At 31.3% G+C, this 18,630-nt stretch overlaps 2 protein-coding genes across 2 annotated transcripts; one reads left to right on the top strand and one right to left on the bottom strand.

The window, feature by feature from the left end:
* The first annotated feature begins 444 nt into the window (after positions 1-444).
* Positions 445-1,514, top strand: LOC123015024 (phospholipid phosphatase 6). The gene is made up of 3 exons (XM_044414437.1): positions 445-585; positions 638-772; positions 820-1,514. The coding sequence occupies exons 1-3, from the start codon at positions 577-579 to the stop codon at positions 1,318-1,320; spliced, it is 645 nt and encodes a 214-aa protein (XP_044270372.1). The 5' UTR covers positions 445-576; the 3' UTR covers positions 1,321-1,514.
* Positions 1,515-1,987: 473 nt separating this feature from the next.
* Positions 1,988-15,907, bottom strand: LOC123015015 (transcription factor SPT20 homolog). Its single transcript, XM_044414427.1, has 11 exons — positions 15,561-15,907; positions 10,245-10,394; positions 7,288-7,459; positions 4,303-4,481; positions 4,145-4,253; positions 4,037-4,086; positions 3,940-3,987; positions 2,607-3,890; positions 2,490-2,558; positions 2,327-2,434; positions 1,988-2,189 (listed from the first exon to the last, which is right to left on the bottom strand). The coding sequence occupies exons 1-10, from the start codon at positions 15,662-15,664 to the stop codon at positions 2,395-2,397; spliced, it is 2,205 nt and encodes a 734-aa protein (XP_044270362.1). The 5' UTR covers positions 15,665-15,907; the 3' UTR covers positions 1,988-2,189; positions 2,327-2,394.
* Positions 15,908-18,630: the final 2,723 nt, after the last annotated feature.

The following is an 18,630-nucleotide window of genomic DNA, read 5'->3' as shown; positions in this document are numbered from 1 at the left end:
TGACACTTTAATCTAATTCAAGATTTAACGTTAAAATGAATGACAATTTCAAATTAATGACAGCTATTATATCTTTCAAAAATATGTACTTGTCAACTATGATTGACAGTAGCTAATAATAAGGTTAACAGTCCTAAAGCATGCTTTACAATTTAATGTCACTCAAGTGACATTGACGACCAAAGTATTTTGTCTTCAACTGTACTCTTTCCAAAATGAGACTTTATCCGCAAACTTCAAATTAGTAAAAGACGAACCATCAAATTCATTTTCCCTTCCATGGAGCCCACAAATTTCCACAAATAAAATAATAAATTAAAAAATTACAATGAGAATGCGACAGTTTTGTCTTGGCCTAAAGAAGTTCCAGTAAAAAATACACCTAGTTATGAGTCACTCTGTATATTGCGATTTGAATAAGTTTAGTGGTTTTGTCATCGTTAAGTTGGTACCTGCTTGACATTTTCATCAGCTGATTGTCATTTTCGCCGCGATGAATTTGTGTTTATTATTAGTCATTTATAAATAGATAAGAAGATCCGCACTTGCTTATTTACTTTTTTAGTAATAAGCACCATGTCTGAGGTAAAATCGCATTAAAACAACAATATCATAACTAGTGACAATATTTTTGTAGTCTGGTAAACGTCAAGTGCCCCCAGCAATGAAAAAAATCCTAAATCTGGATGCAGAAATAACCAAACGGTTCGTCTTGTGGGCTAATCAATTTTTGCCCTTGAGGTCACTTCGTATCCATTACAAAGCGTTGGAAGTACGTAAAAAATCATACAAAGAAGGTTAAGTATTGTTTAATTCCAGATAACGTGCCATGGAATCCCTTGGTTTGCATTTTGGATCGCATTTACTTGGTTGTTTAATAATCCGTCTCTAATTCAGTTACAAGTAAACATGTTGATAGGCCTTTTAATTGACATAATTCTCATAGCTGTGGCAAAAGCTTATTTTCGCCGGCGGAGGCCTATAGCCAACACTGATGACGCCTTGGGCCAGATAGGCCCTGATGTATTTAGTTTCCCTTCAGGACACGCCAGTCGTGCCGTTTTTGTTGCCTACTTTTTCATCAATTTGTGGCCATTGCCCATATTTTGCGTACCCCCTTTACTTGCATGGGTCACGGCTATTTGTTTGAGCAGGATTTTGATGAATAGGCACTACATTCTTGATGTTATAGGCGGAATTGTCTTTGGGTTAATTGTCTCATGGACAGTCAGCCTTATCTGGCTTGATAAAGACTCCGCTAATTATTTAATGTCATTTTTATCAGACGATAAAATAGATGGGGGTGACTACCATGTGTGAAAATAATAAACATGTTTACTATTTATCACTTTATTAAGACTTTTTTTACACTGAATTACTGATTTACTGTAGAAATAAGGCCCGAATTTCAGGGAATCAAAAAATTTTCAATAAATATATTTCGGTAAGCGAGGCTGTAAATAAATGATACGAAGTTGTAAAATCTTTGGTTGTACATAAAAAACTTAAACCTAGTGTTTTACTTTTCCTGCACCTTTCTCCTCCAGGTACCACTTAGCTGCCTTTCGAGTGCGTATTTTTGCTACATTTTAAAGCTATTAGCTTGAGACATGTTACCCAACAAGTGCAAAAAACTATTCTTCATATAAACAAAAAATGGAATGTGTTGGGATAACTAACAATCTAAAAATTAATTAAAAACATGCGTATAACAACACGTAATTGTGTGCTATTGAAATAAATAAATAAAATATATACAAATGTTAAGTACAGATTATATAAAAAGCAAGGTACACGTTAAAAAACTGCTCAAAGCCGAATAAAATTACCACAATTTATTATGATAAAATTTCAAATCGAAAAATCCCTGTTCTGTTAAGTGACTCGGAGTTCTCTTCCCAGGTGTTTTAGTTTCTGGCGTTGCGATTTTTTCGGTTTTTCCATCAACGACATTTTCGATCGTCAAATTTTCGATAATTTCCTCTTCGATTTCTTTTTCGAGTACCTCACTTTCTACATCATTTTCATTTTGATTATCTTCGGTCTGTTCTTCACTTGGCTGTATAGAAAGAGATCGAGGACGTTCTAATTTTGGCGAAGAGTTGACTTTTTCTTCCATTACCTGGGTTTCACTGGAATATTGCATACATTTTTCTAGAAACTTATTTTACTGTGAGGCTATTTGTGCCCTGTGGGAGAGAAACAAAACAAACCAAATCAATAAAAAATTGCGAAAATAATAAAACACAAATAAACGATAAATCATTAGTAAAAAGCAAAATTATAGTAAATAGGGGGTGAGTGAGACAATACTTGAATTTCTTACCTTTGTCAAACAATACGTGCGACTTGAAATTTTGTTAGGAATTCTAGGACGGGGAATTTGGGAATTAATTAACGACCCTTCATACTAATCATCGAAGCTTGTCTCAATCTAATAATAAGAAGAAAAAATAGAAAATGTTTCGTAATTCTCATTTTTTTCTCACGGTTCATTCACTTGTGGCGGATATCCGTATCGTAAACCAAATTCGTCACTAGGAGCATTTCCCATATCACTAATACCAAACATCAGTATAAAAATAACAAATTTGGTTATTGTTTACCCTTTTCCGTCATTACCCAACGCCGAATGATCATTTGTTTCATTTCTATTAAAATTCTCGACTTGTTGATTTTGATAATGAACTGTTTGTTGACTTTGTGCTTCATTTTCGGCTGGTTTTATTTGTGTTTTACTAAGATTTTGTTGTGGTGGTGTAGCATTATTCATATTCGAACCCGCATTTTGTTGAGATTGCATATCTGGAGCTGAATATTGCATCTGATATTCCGATGAAGGCAAGGTGTAGATATTCGCTTGGGGCCGAATTTGGGGACTATTTTGTACATTATTGACATTATTGTAAGTAACATTAGGTTGAGTTTGCTCCATATTTTGATACACGTATGTCGGATTTTGAGTTTGTTGTTGGTTTTGACTAGGTTGACTTTGCGAAGATTGGGATGGCAACACTGAAGGTTGTGGCATAGGTTGCGATGTAGATTGTGATGAGACAATTTGTGATGTATCTTGTGACATAGGTTGAATTACAGGTTGTGATGGAGTCTGGAATACCGGTTGTGATGGTTGTTGTGTCATAGGTTGCATTACAGGTTGTGAAGTTTGTGGTATCTGTTGCACTACAGGTTGTGACATAGACGCCGTTACAGGTTGCGATGTAATTTGTGACATAGGCTGTGGAATGATTTGTGATACAGGTTGCGTCACGTCATGCACAGTCTGCGACACACTTTGTTTTATAGTTGGAGTTAAATATTGTGGCATAGGCTGCTGAATAGGTTGTTGTACATGTTGTGACATAGGTTGTTGTAGATGTTGTGACATGGGTTGTTGTACATGTTGTGACATAGGTTGTTGTACATGTTGTGACACAGGTTGTTGTACATGTTGTGGCATTGGCTGTTGCATAAGTTGTTCATATTGGGGCATAGGTTGTTGCATAGATTGTACATGTTGTGACAAAGATTGTTGTACATGTTGTGGCAAAGATTGTTGTACATATTGTGATTGTACTACATTTTGTGATACAGGTTGGGCAACATTCTGGCCGCCAGGTGGCAACATTTGTGATACACTCTGTGATGATTCTTGTACACTTTGTGGTGGAATTTGATAGTTTTGTTGTAAATGTTGAGGATATTGATTTTGTGTTACATTTTGTGTCCAGTCTTGATTATACCGAGAATCATATCCCGTATTTGCGAAATTCTGCCATGCATTATTACTTTGTTGCTGATGCTGGTAATATTTCACTTGTTCAGAATTTGAAGCCAAGCCGTCATACTTTTGATAATACATATTAGGAGTACTTTGTGACATATTAGGACTAAGGAACAGGATAATAAGGAAAAAATCGCTTTTTACCTCTTACTCACCTGTTTGTGGCCGCACTTTGGTAATTAGTCTCGGGAGCCGATCTAACTCTAACATTTCGCATGCAATAAATAAAAATAAATTTCGTTTTAAACTTACCCTGTCGGTTCTGGCGTTTTCGCTATGGTCGAAGTCTGGTTGTGTATTATCTAAATTAATAATTAATTAAATGAGAGAGGAAATTTATTAAGTTATTTCTTGTTATACCTGCCCCATACTGCACGGAGGCCTGGGGGCCCCGTACCGCCCCAAAGGCGACGCATAAGTCGTTGTTTGTAAGCCGTTAGCTGATTGTTTTTTCCCGACGGGAGTGTTACTAAAATTGTTAGTTTGTTAAAAGTTAATTAATAAATAAAGTAGTTCACCTGTGACTGTGCTCCACGGTACCGTTTTTGTCTTGAACACCTGGAAAAAATCCATCGAAAACCACGTAATTGTTCATCTGCTTGACGGGACTATTCAACGAATAGTGTTTGTTGAGAAAACCGAGGAATTTTTCACTGGGTCGGTCAATGGCCATTTTCACCGGTTCGATACTTTCCGTCTGTAATCAAACAAAAACATTTTCACCTTTGTTGTAAATTCACATATGTGGGAAGAACGTTTCTGGGTCACGACAGACAAGATATGCATTTTTGTATATTCCTAGGAATATTTTGAACCGTGCACGCAATCTGCCCTTATCACGTCCGAAATCTTATCGAAAACAAAAGTAACCTTGACATAGAGTTCCGTTATGTGTCTTTTATAATCATATTTCATGTTCGATGGCCAAAAAAAGGTTGGTAGTGATGTCGATGGAGTTACGGTTGCATGATAGTTGAAGTATTTCCGATTTTGCGGTTCTTTATTAGGTCGTTTGCATGAGATTCGAATCAGGGTATCGACTTTTAGATATTTGTAATTGATATTAGTAACTTTGTCGTTCGTTTCTTCTATTTAAAGTTGATGGAATTTGTTATAGAATTGTATATTTTATTATTGATACACAAATTGATTGCGTAGTGATTATACTTTAAATAAATAATTTTGTTTCTAAACATAGACAGCGAGTATTTTTCTGAATGTCACTGATGTAACATAATAAACATGAAATTTGTGTTAATTAGAAGTAATTTAATTAATAATAAACGTGAGAATGAATACAAATTACTCAGTGTAATAATACACCAACTTTTATGCGCACTCACGTCTCGTTATAACAATAATTCATTTTCAATTTAATTTAAATTACAAACGCATTTTGTACTTTTCTCTAGTTGCACGATATTTCGTCTAAAATTTAATTTCCGGTTCTAAAATAGATAGAAAATTCGCCACTTTATATAAAAATTGTAAAGAAATAACTGGTCTTTTTTAAAATTCGACGTCGCAGTTGGCCGCGTTGTTAACACACCATGAACACATAAACAAACCAACAGAACTTTTTACAATTACAATTTTAATAATATGCACAAAGTTAACCATCTTCATAAATTTAATCTTGATAATCTTGGTAAGTTCGTTCACAATCAATTTTGCAAAGCCAACTTCGACGTCGAATTTTAAAAAAGACCCGATATTATCTCTAAGGCTAGCTATTCAAAATTTAATACAGGCTGTTTCAGAACTCGCGCCCCAAAAGAAAAATTTCAAGTAAGATAAGATACCAGGAACATGAAGAAAATGTTTAAAAAAATTCTATACAATTGACAACTATTTTTTTTACATTTGACATTTTTTTTTATCTCTACTTGGTGTTACTGATGATCTTGTATATGTTTTTTAATAATTATTTAGTAAAGGTACAAAAATTTTGCCAATAAAAGGCACAAATAACTTTAAACAGAGTTACAATTTAGGATGCAGCTTTCTAGTTCCCTCTTCTAATAGTCTGTAACAAAAAAACGTGGAAAACTATTTTAACAGAAATTAATTAAAATTAACAAAAACAGCCACAGAAAACAAAAATGTCTTCATATTAAAAACACAATCCTAATACTTAAAAAGGTCACTTCTTTTGTCGAAGGTATTACCGAATTTATTAGTAGGTTATACTCGGTAATACTTGTTTATATTGCATTTTTTGACAAATTTTCTTACGCTAACATGGAGGTTGCACTCTCTACAGGGTGTATCAAAACCCGCGCTCCAAAGAAAAATGCCATGTAAGATACCAGGAACATGGAAAAAATGTTAAAAAAATTTTATCTTTAAAAAGTTCGAAGTTATGAGGGTTTAAAGTTTGCACTTTGACTCTATTTATTTCTGTTAGAAAAATAATTTTCCATTTTTTTTTTCTATAGGCTATTAAAAGAGGAAACAAGGAAGCTGTAGCCTAAATTGTAACTCTGTTCAATGTTATTTGAGGCTTTTATTGGCAAAATTTTTGTCTCTTTACTAAATGATTGTAAAAAAACATATACATGATCATCAGTATCATTAAATAGATCTAAAAAAATGTCAAATGTCAAAAAATAAATGTGAAAATTTTTTCACAGAGAGAATTTTTTAAACATTTTTTTCATGTTCCTAGTATCTTATCTTACTTGAAATTTTTCTCTGGGGCGGGAGTTCTGGCGCACCCTGTATACAAGATCACTAGTAACTTTAAATAGATATAAAAAAAATCAAATGTTAAAAAATAAAGGTCAAAATTTTCTGACAGAATTTTTTAAACATTTTTTTCATATTCCTGGTAGGTATGTTATCTTACTAGGAAATTTTCTCTGGGGCGCGAGTTCTGAAACACCCTGTATATCCAGAAACTATGTATAAACATTCGGATAATGCAAATTGATTACATCGATCACTTTGATCGATCACTTTGTTATTTTTATTTCATACTGTCTGGTAGATAGCGTTGCGGCTGGATTGTGAATCCGGGAAGTAAACTATGTACGGTATCAGAGCTGTAAATGTAACCAACCAAACAACACTTACCGTATTGTTACATGATTTTTTGATGGGTTTTCTATTAAATTCAATGAAGATAAATAAAGTTACCACTGAAAGTTTTTTTTCATTAATAACAAAAATAAAACCGAGGTAAAGTAGAAAAACGAATTTATGAAAGAATTTTCATTCTCATCGATTTTGCATTTCCAACTAAATAATTCAAGTGACTCATGAATCAGTTCATTTAGAGACATTTTTAATATAGTTTGTCCGTTTCTTAAAAGGTAAACTCGATTTGGAAAAAACCTCAACCCACTATCCATTTTCGCCGCCTTCGCATCTTCGTAGAGCAATGTCATGGAATCATTAGCTAACAAATTTCTAGCTTGGATCGACCTTTCGCTCGTTGCTTAGGGTCAATAATACGCCGATACAAATTTAAACAGCATACACCTACCATTCGCATATCTTACCTGAAGCATGTGTTCGAATAATCGTTTTCCCAGACCAGTGCGTTGGCGAGATTCATGGACGTAAAAATCCAACACGCATGGTGGAGATACTTGATAATGTTGGCCGTTTCTGTCGAACACGTAAAGGCCCTTCGTGCCGGTTTTCAACATGCCGGTTACAGCACCACGGCCACTGAAAAATCAATTTTTAAGAAAACAATTTGTAGAAAAATGTGAGCTCATCTGCATTTATCGATGCATGACTCACGTTTATACAGCAAGGTAGGGAATTTGAAATGAATAGTCCGTTTTCTCTTTAGAGATTTCAATTAGATTAAGACCGCATTAGATGAGTAAGACTTGGTGTTTATTAATGAGCTTCTGTTTGCGTATGTAAAACAAAATTATAAATGAGGTGCTAACTCCTTTTAAAGTTTCAAACAAATTTAAAAACACACTCACGAAATTCTTGCATAATTTTTGCCAATTTATTATTTAGTCGGCGACAATGTGTATAGGAGTGGTGCGTACAGAGGCTGGAATCAAAATCAATATTCTGTCTATTTAGTCAGACTAGAATTTTCTCAGGGGCAATAACCCACTTGTAATCGTCAAATTAAGTCAAACAAGAGGAATAAATATTCTCTTTTGATGTTTTACTAAATGTGTTTGTGTTAAAAAAATGTCAACTCCAAATTTGTCGACCTTCATAAAACAAATATTAACGCTCTTATTAATTTTGTATCAAGTTCAGTTTCAAACCTGTTGATTTTGGAATTGTGTCTCTTATCGATCTCATAAATCCTGCAATCGTAATTGATGTACTCATTACACTAAGTAATTAAAAAAATTGTGCGTATAAGAGCGAAACCTTGAACTAGTTTTAGAAATATGTCATTAACAATCTTAGGGTTTTATTGATATCAATATATTTCATCGATTGAATACGATATTCAATTTAATTAACATTTTCGAAAGTGGGATGTTTTATCCTATTTCGAAAATATAACAAGCGACATAAAAAATGTAACACTGATAGAATACATAAATTTTGTTTTGTTTTTGAGTTTTGCAAACTTTTTTCAGAGTGGCAACTTATATGAAAAATTTTTTCGATGAAATTTTAATAAAATGTAGATAGTTGCAATAATGCTGTTGTTGTTTGAAAAAATCAAAAATTTTAACAACTCAAAAACAAAATTTGGAAAAAATTTATTCTTGAGAATCGTCAAGTTTTTTTAGTATCTTATCATCAATTAGTTTTTTCAAAAAATAAATAAGCAAAATTAAGCAAAAAATGTTTCTGTATGTACAGGGTGTTTCAAGTAGTTTTACGAGGCCTGCGCCTGTAAGATGCAATCAATAACACATATTCGACATCGATTACAAATTTTGAAAAATTGAATAATCTTCTCTAGTTTGTTTACCCTTTAAAAAATTACAACGTTTTTACTTAGTCAGTGATTAAGAAAGATAGATAAACTAGAATCATATTCATAATAATTGTTTCTGAAAAACTGCAGTTTATGACTATTAATGAAACGGTGATTAGTTTGACAACTACTGTCATGGGTTTCCAAAAATTAAATAGTTACAACAAGAAGGACTGATAATCTGGAAGAAGTGTTAAAACGAGTTACTTTAAAACTGAATGACACAAGTGACATTTTTTACCTTACATGAAAAATCCACAATATTTTAAGATGGTTAAAATGAATATACTTATTACTTTTACTCGTTGTGTAAAGATTCTTCTAAAGTGTCACATTTGTCATATCATTCAGTATATCTAAGGACATTATGTGTTTTGATATGATAAATAAGTTGGGAGATTTGTTTTATTCAGAACAAATAAATAATTCGAGAAAAACAGTTTTTTTAATGAAATAAAGATGTGAAAATACGATACACGTACTATTACTCTCATTGCGTGTTGGGCCAGATTTTATTTATTGCAATGAGTTGAAAATTAAACTTTACAAAATTTAAAACTAATCTCGATTTCAAACAAAACCTGAAACAATTTTCTCTTTGTTTTACCTGATTGTATCTCGAAAAGTTTTATTTGTTCAAACTTTTTGAATTACCTTCCTACGTCCATTTTGAATAATCAATAGAGATTAAAAATAGCTTTTGTCATATTAACCTGCATTGATTGGAAAATAGTACTTGAAAATAATCAAAATATATTTTGCGTTCCGCATCACATGTACATATGTACAGTTATTTTTTTCATTACAGTGTTTTCGTATTAGAAAACGTAATGCATTGTTGCATGTTCCGTTCGTTGCTTGCACGTGTGTTTCAAGTAACACAAAAAACCCATCGTGTAACCATATGGGTCGCTTCTTCTTCGTACGCTTAACTGTAATTAGTAATTAATAATTATCAAAGAAACTCTTCAAAAATTACAAATTGGAGACGAAACATTTAATTATACACATGTCAAACAGACACAAACACTCAATTCACTGGAGACATTTATTTAAATAGAACCTTTTGAAGTTTTACGACAAGAAGAAAATCTTTTAGTAAAAAATTTTAAATACGCAATAAATGCCAATTTACATTAATTAAAACTACCAGGGGTGGTTTCGCGTGTTATACCGACTTATCAACGTTCATCGACTTCTGGATATACCCGCAAACGTCATTTTAACGACTTTTTTTCCCATTCTTAATGTGCTTTGTGCACTTGAATATTCGGATTCGTTCAATGAAATTCGCAGGTTTTTTCAATGTCTGGTCAACGATACTAACACACGACAGAATCTAATTTATACTTTCAGTACTCAAATTTTTTTGGTTACGAAATCACAAATGTTGATTATAGACATTACGTATTCTAATAATTGGGTTCATCATTCGAAAGTGTGTGTTCAAATTCCATACCGTTTAGTGCCTGAGGCTTTTTCAAGTCTTGAGGATTCTTGAATTTATTTTTTCTGGATCTAATTTCCTAATAATTGAGTACTCACTTGCCGGCATTCTGATCGATGAGCAAATAGACCGAATGTTCAGAATTTCGCAGTCTTTCAGCTGTCGTTATCGGTTTTGTGAGTCCTTGAGCTGCAGCTGAAGCCTCTCCCATAGCATTTATCACTTCTGAAACTTTCCCGACGACGTCCCTGAAATCATCAATTTTCGGTGTTTTCATTAATTTTAAACGACTTTCGATCGCTATTAATAAAGCAAATAAGCAAAAACAGTATTAGGTCAAGGGGCAAAATCAAACCCTGCAACATTTTTAATCTCATAAATGGGTCATTATATAGAGTATCGAGGTTGTAAAAAGATCATTTGCTAATAAAAGATTAACCCAAATTACACTTATTCTAGAACGAAATAGCAAACAAAAAAGTAACACATTTCCTCATACACGTCTGATTAAATTCTACTGCACAATTAAGATTTATTATACCAGCAAGTCAAAAAATAAATCGAGCAATTATCACTGATTGTGGTTAAGTGAGACTTTCTAAACTTATTATTGTTCCAATGATTAAATTATTTGTTCATGTTTGACGATTTTAAATTTTAAAGTTTCATGATTTTTTTGCATGTTTCCGCAGTTCTAAATGTAATAAAAAATATTCTTTGACCTTCTAATAAAATAATCACAGCAATCTCAAATAGAGTTTTATTTATTCTTTCCAGAAATCAACAACTTTAACTTTAACCTATAATTTCAGAAGTTGTACTAATAGAATTTAATAATATCTTTGCAAAATAGTTTCCTTAACAATTTTCTCAAGAAATCTATATTTTTTCATGTCATGTTTGCATGTAACATGTAAAATATTATTTAAAAAATGCACTTTTATGCAATATTCAGGTTAGGTTATCAAAATATTTCCAGTGACAGCAGGTACAAACGTAAGAAAAATAGTTCATTGATTATGTCAGGTTTGCGTGTATCTACCGTTAAGACGACATTATTTTAAATTAAAATGCCATTTATTTTAAATTTTAACAACATTCTTGAAATGTATTCAAGCAATAAAACTTCAGAAAGTAGATGATAACGTTTCATTATTTATACTAGATGATTCAAAATCAAAATTTGTACAAAACAGGTTTTTATTTGTTTGTTCAAGGTTGAATAATTTGTAGACAACCAAAAAACATGATTTATTCCATGAAAAAGGTTATCAAAAGATAATGACACCACTTTGGTGTTTGACACTTTAACAGCAATTTTTAACACAGTTCGTGACTGAAATTGCTAAACCACAACAAATTTCAAAGGCAATTCTATTATAATAAAAATGAGCGATGAATAATAAAATAATCTTAAATAAATTTGTAGTTTGTTTAGTGACACGTTCGTCCAGAAATAAAAGCTTTGCTAAAATTTCAAAAATAATTAACTACTTGTTGAGAAAAATGTATCAAGTAAAACAAGCGATCGCTGACTCACACTGCGTCAGACACGATGATAATAATTGTTAATATTCCGTGTTCCTCAAATTTATAAATTAGGTAAGCCTCAAAGAATGTTTTTCGTACACAGTATAACGGTAATCGTCAGTCAGCAAACAAGAAAATTGTAACGATATTTCAAGTTTATTGCACGTTGAAATAGCTAATTTGACAGTAATACACATCGACGAAATTAAAATTGCAAATATTTGCGTATCACGTAAACTGCTAGTTAAATTTTGGATGACTTGTATTTCAACTGGAATAAATACCTCTGACACCCAAATTAATATTTATCATCAAACGAAATCCTCTGATTATGAAAATCGATCACAGAAATTATTTTTCTCACCTCAGATTTACATAATTTTTTCAACTATACAAGGTGAATACAAACTATAGAACCAAACGTTTTTTTTTAACCATTGTCTTAAGAAAATGATGATTAATAAAAATTAGTGCTATAAAAAATGTGTATGCGATTTTTCTATGGCATCCCCGGATGTGAAAGAAAGTGAAAGATATTCTCGATTTAAATTTTCATTTTTTGGGGTTCAGCCCTGCTTGGTTAAAAACTAATTTCTAAATTTGGAAAAATCATGTATCCCCTGGAAATTTTCTACTCTATTTTTTGAAAAGTAAGGTACCTTTTGTGTGGCAAATACGATAAAATGTTATTAAGAAAAATTGTTTTAAATCAACATCTAGTCTCCTATACCAATTTTCAAAATTTGAATTTTTTTTTTGAATATGATAATTTAATACGACGGAAAATGTTGTACAGGGTGTTCCAAGTTTTAGGACCGGCGCAAAAATAAATACATATTTTTAGGTGATTGATAGTGTAAACGATAGAGGATTAAATGAACTTCAACTTGATGTTTTGATATTGTATAAAATTTTTAGCGTATGGCAGTGGGACCTTAAAAATCAAATTTGGAGAAAACAAAATTTAATTAACTGGGATATTTTCTACATAATAAAATTCTTTGGTTTTTTTTGTGAAAATAGAAAAATGAAAGTTGACAGGTTTTGAAAATCTGAAACTTGGAATAATTTATGTGGGGGTTCGCACTAATTAATTGGTGATCAAGCCAGAATTTCTTGACAAAAAAGGTCTGCAATGACATTTATGATGTACCCGGGCTCTATTGTAAGGCCTCCGCTTTATTGTCAATGCATTAGCAGCACATCATCTCAATCTTGGCCATAAATTATCAGTATTCCCAATTTTTACTATTGAAATTTATCAACTTTCACATTATCCAATTTTCTCAGTTACCACCAGATAAAAACAAGGAATTTTGTCATTTAGAATAGATTCCAGTTAATTTTTTTTTTCAAATTTGGTTTTTAGGGTCTCACTGACATACGCTAAAAATTTTAAACAAGATTAAAGCATCCAATTGAAGTCTATACAGGGTTATTCATAAATATGAAGCAATATTTGAACCTCAAAAATGACCCATAAAATGATGTTAATTTAAATAATAACTGGTGTCCTATCTCTACTGATAAGAATTTTACAGCCCTTGGAATTTGTTTTTTTTTTTAATAATTTCGGAACCATTTGACCAAATATTATAAAATTTGGAATAGTTACTTGCGAGAACATACTTTTTGAACTGGTATTCACGAAAACCGGATACATCTACTCAATTTCCGATTCCAGCAGTTGCAGGTCACATTTTCTGTGTTATTTCATTTTTTTGGTCTCGTAACATTAATTTTTTATTCTTCAAAACAATATAGTAATCAATTTTGAATAAAAAACGCATAACCCTTAATACCTACCCCTAAAATGGACCGTTTTAAAGATACTTTAATTTAAAGTGAGAACTGCACAACGCTGAAAGCAAAAAGTATGAATTTTGAATGAGTGATATCATGCTATGGTTTCTTAGATTGGTGAATTCAGTCTATCTATTTAATTTAGCGTCCAAACACCAGAGGCGCTCGCATCAAAATTTTAAAATTTTAGCGGTTGGCTGTGACATCTCTGATAGAAAAAATTAAATTTTGACGGTGACATCGTTTAAAGTGCTTATGTGTAGTTATGATTTTTAGATTTTTATTCAGTTATTGTGTACAGATGTGTGGCTGTGTGTACAAATAAAGGAAGTTTTACTAACAATTTGTGAATTTTGTTGATGAAAATGTTGACATTGATGGGAAAAATATGAAGATTTGTTCCGGCCGACACCCTTTTGTGACAAGAACTCAACAACTCAGACTGTTTATGCTTCCTTCTCGAACATAATTGTTTTAATATAATCCATATAAGTATGAAACCACCTATGTTAACTAATTTGATTCAATATCTTTAATAAATCACTTTAAAAAAATAAACTTATATTTTCTTTGTTTAATCTCTAATAAGATGCCAGTAGCACTTATCTCCCTGTACTAAATACTCAATTAACATTATTTTTACCATTTCAAAAAGGCACATTTTGCTCTATAGTTCAGCGTCCAAACTACAGAGGCGCTGCTGAATACGAGTTCAAAAGGTTGTACATGCGTCAGGCATCTGTCAACTTGAGATTGGACAATTATTAGACGATTAATCAAAAATATTTAATAAAAGAGTTTACCTCAGACTCCAAATATAACTTAGAATAAATCCAAATGGATCTCGTGACATTTCATTCATAAAAAATTCACAAAAATTTATCGTCAAAGTTAACAGATGTCTCGCAGCGATTTAGGTGACCATGGTCATTGGTTGCCATAGATACCACTCATTCAAAATTCATATTTTTCATTTTCAGCATTGTGCAGTACTCACTTTAAATTAAAATATCTTTAAAACGGACGATTTTAGTGGTATAAAAGGTTATGCGTTTTTTATTCAAAACTGGTTACTTTATCGATTTAAGCAATAAAAAATTAGTGTTAAGAGGCCAAAAAAAGGGAAAAACACAGAAAATGTGACCTGCAACTGCTATAACCGGAAATTGAGTAGATCTTGTGATTATTAGTTTAAAAGATATGTTCTCACAAGTAACTATTCTAAATTTTATAATATTTGGTCAAATGGTTCCAAAGTTATTACAAAAAAACAAATTTCCATACCCAAATTCCAAGGGCTAGCAAATTCTTAACAGTAGAGATAGGACACGGGTTTTTATAAAAATTAACATCATTTTATGGGTCATTTTTGAGGTTCAAATATTGCTTCATAATTATAAATAACCCTGTATAATCGTCTATCGTTTGCACTAACAATTTTTTTTTATCAATTAGAAATATTTATTTTTGCGCCGGCCCTAAAACTTGAGACACCCTGTAGGTACGTACAACGACCGCGGGAGAGCCTTCCTTCGTCACTATGGTCTTCTTAACAGCCCTGAATTCTTAAATGACTATATTAATACACAGAAAAGCGTTTTATTTTATTATTAATGGAAAATAATAAATCCTTCTTCTAAATAACCTGATACAGCAACAAGGATATAAATTTAATTTCCTAACCGGAATGTCATTATTCATGCAGAGTTACGATAAGAATTGCAATTTGCATTAAAGTCGGAATTATCAGATTAATCCTAGATTTATTGTCAGTGCATTTAGACAGATAGAGGAAAATTAAATCCATTTTAATTTTTAGTTTTTATTTTTAGTTACTTTTAGGCTTAAAAAATCCCATCTACTGCAGGAAAAAGTATGAAAAATAATATGCAACTAGGGCTTTCTAATTAGTTAAATTAATTCATATTTGTGCAATAGTTAAAATTCAGCACGATACTAACCTACCCCACCATACAAACACACATCTCGCTAACCCTGACATAATAATAAAGAATTTCTCCTCCCATGGTACAAAATTCGCCTCAATACATTTTGAATTAAATATTAATTGCGATACTTACCAAAAGGCTCTGCGATCTCCGGTGAATCCCGGGGGCAGTAAATTATTGCTGATTTTGACGATCGGTTGTTTGAAAACGTCATTTACCGCAAATTTGAATTCCATTTTTTCGTCGTCTTCTAATCACTGATCTGTAGCACTTCGCGTGAGAGAACTTTCAAGGTCGTTAGAAGCGCTATTAATTGTTTAAATGTTTGATTGCCAGCACATAACAATAGGGAGATTTATTCGATTTTCGGTTAGAATTTCCGAAAGAAATAATCGCGCACTGTTTGACAGAAAAATGATTTTTCGACTTGGCCGCCTACGAACTTGCCTGTCGACGACGGAGCGCTTTCTGCTCGGTGATCTCGGTTCGGAAAGGAAGTGAAGTGGGCTGTGAAAACATAGGCGGGGTATGTGGGACCGATATGGGGGAATTCCATAAAAATGAGAAGTTTGATGCATTTTGAACTTTAACAATACGCTTTGTGAAACTGTGATAAAACACAAAATTTGATAAATTTAAGTTTCTAGAAGTGTGTTAATATGATAGTAAGTTATGAATTATAAGTTGGTACAAACAACAAATACAGGCTGATTTTAATACTTGTGCAGAAATTTTAAAAGGTGATAATAGAGAACAAAAGATGGTAAAATTATTTAACTTGCGTTATCCGAATGTTTTGTGTATTTTTTGAAATTTGAAGTTAGTTCTAAAATTTATTACATTGTTAAAAAAATAGTTAAATTAGCATATACAGTCACAGGAAAATGTGGTTTTATATTAAATAAAATAACAAAGATAAGATAACAATAAAGATAATACAAATTTTGCAACATTTTTTGTCGGAAATATCATTCAATTTTATTATCTCAAACATCACACCAAATAGTAGCAATGATAAACTTTGGAATAAAGTATGCAAAAGATGCAATCTTTGATTATATTACATTTTTTGAGGAGTTTGAATAACAAAAAAACTTGGTGTTGAAACAACTTGACTTTTTTCGAAAACAATTAACTATCATTTGTCATTTGTCATTAACTGTAATAATATTTGTCAAAGACATCACAAATTTGACATTTTAAACTATCAAATTTTAAATTTGGTTATGTTTTTTCTAATTCGTTGACATTTCCAGTGTCATTTATCGGTTGCTGTTTTTTTTATAAACAGCATTCAAAGATTTTGTTCTTTTAAATTTTTTGTGAAGAACGTATTTGTTGCTGATACTCTTTATGTTACGCCACTGCTTTTAAACATATCGATCGTTGTCATTGGTTGGGTTTGAACGCATGTGCGCAAAGGATCCTAGACACATGATGGATAAAGTCAATTCCTTGGAAAATAAATACAAATTAAAACATTTGAAAATGAGTGACTGAGATATCTTGTTACGCCTCTTGGTTTAACTGTATTTATTAATTGTGATATACAGTTACGTTTTTTGAAGTGAAAAAGTAAGTTTTGACATTATTAAAAGCCTGTATTTTTGTTGTTTTTTTTTTTTGGATTTTGATATTTAAATTTTATGAGTAAATTTAGTGATAAGCAATCTGTAATTGATAAAATGTTGATTGTGTGATTGTGTCATCTTTGAGTGTGTTTTGTAATACTGGAGCTGGTAAAAGAGAAAGTTAGAATGAATTTCTGTGTACCTCTTTCACATTGTTTGAGCTTCTGTTCAGAAGATGTCGCGACGAATGTGTTTTCGGCGGGAGCAAATAAAAGCGTAGAAAGGCTACATCATGTTTCATCTCGATCTCAACCTTATTTACTTATCGTCTGCAACTAAATTTTCTTGAATAATTTATGTATTAAAAATTTAGTTTTTTCTAAAAAAAATTAGGTTTTAATTGAAAAAAGATCACTTCGTAAATTGTGTTTTTTAACATACAGGGTAAAGAATACAGGAAAGTTCACAAAAATTTTTGACCTGAAAAACATTTTACATTTTTTACACAGTGTTTATGGTATTGAAGTTAAAAATTAATCTGAATAGAACAGTATAGAAATAGTGTATCCGAAAAAAAAATTAAATGAATTACATAGTTATTTTTTTTTAATATTTTTTTTTTATTTTACGTTTTATCATATTGTTATTATTGTTATATAACCTTTTATTTCCTAAGTTTGTGCGTATAAGTGAAGACTCACCCTGTATAATAAAAAACTTTTTTGTTACACCAGCGCAAAAACAGTTGTTCATTTATGTTGTTAAGTAAAAGCAAAAACAACAATTATTAAAATTATGTAATAATTTGATTAATTACATACAGGTGCGCCAGAACTCGCGCCCCAGAGAAAAATGCCATATAAGGTAAGATACCAGGAACATGGAAAAAATGTAAAAAAAAATTACCTATAAAAATTTCGAAGTTATGAAATTTTAAATTTTGCATTTTGACTGTATTTATGTCTGTTGGAAAAATAATTTTCCAAGTTTTTTTGCTACAGGCTATTAGAAGAGGAAACAAGGAAGCTATATCCTAAATTGTAACTCTATTCAATGGTATTTGTGGCTTTTATTGGCAAAACTTTTGTAACTTCATTAAGTAATTAGAAAAAAAACATATACAGGTCATCAGTAGCCTTAAATTGACATAAAAAAATGTCAAATGTCAAAAAATAAATGTCCAAATTTTTTGATATATAGAATTTTTTAAACATTTTTCCCTGTTCCTTATTATGATTTCTCATTTAAATCCGCCATAAAATGCCTTAAATCTTTACAACAGTTGATAATTTTTCACATTTTGTATTAAAGAATTTAAAAGTGTACGCTATTTTGTATGTTGATGTATAGTTTCTAACGATATACAGGATGTTTCAGTTAAGAACGTTATAAGCAAAAAATGCGTATAAGAGTCATCTTCAGTAACACAATTAAATTATAATCAAAATGGATAAAATGCTTGTTTAGATAAGAATATTCAAGGTATTAATTATCAAAAATTATATGTGTTTTATTAAATTTTTCAAAGGGTTTATGATTTTAAAATGAACTTGGTAACACTAAAATAATACATACGCAGAAGATATGATGTGATTTTTCAAAATTTCTATTTCATTTGTCTATTGATTTTT

The sequence above is a fragment of the Tribolium madens genome, unplaced genomic scaffold, assembly GCF_015345945.1.
Source record: "Tribolium madens isolate multiple individuals breed KSU strain unplaced genomic scaffold, Tmad_KSU_1.1 Scaffold_97;HRSCAF=244;Tcas5.2_LG3a, whole genome shotgun sequence".
Taxonomy (NCBI): Eukaryota; Metazoa; Arthropoda; class Insecta; order Coleoptera; family Tenebrionidae; genus Tribolium; species Tribolium madens.
The sequence above is the reverse complement of the archived record's forward strand: the minus strand, read 5'-3'. Positions and strand labels throughout refer to the sequence as shown.

What these genes read in the sequence shown, in the direction of transcription:
- LOC123015024 (XM_044414437.1), top strand. An exon ending in TCCATTACAAAGCGTTGGAA is followed by an intron (nt 773 to 819) that starts GTACGTAAAAAA and finishes GTTTAATTCCAG; the next exon opens with ATAACGTGCCATGGAATCCC.
- LOC123015015 (XM_044414427.1), bottom strand. Translation starts at nt 15,664, where the DNA reads ATGGAATTCAAATTTGCGGTAAATGACGTTTTCAAACAACCGATCGTC. An exon ending in ACCGTGGAGCACAGTCACAG is followed by an intron (nt 4,254 to 4,302) that starts GTGAACTACTTT and finishes TAACAATTTTAG; the next exon opens with TAACACTCCCGTCGGGAAAA. An exon ending in TTGGGTAATGACGGAAAAGG is followed by an intron (nt 2,559 to 2,606) that starts GTAAACAATAAC and finishes GTTTGGTATTAG; the next exon opens with TGATATGGGAAATGCTCCTA.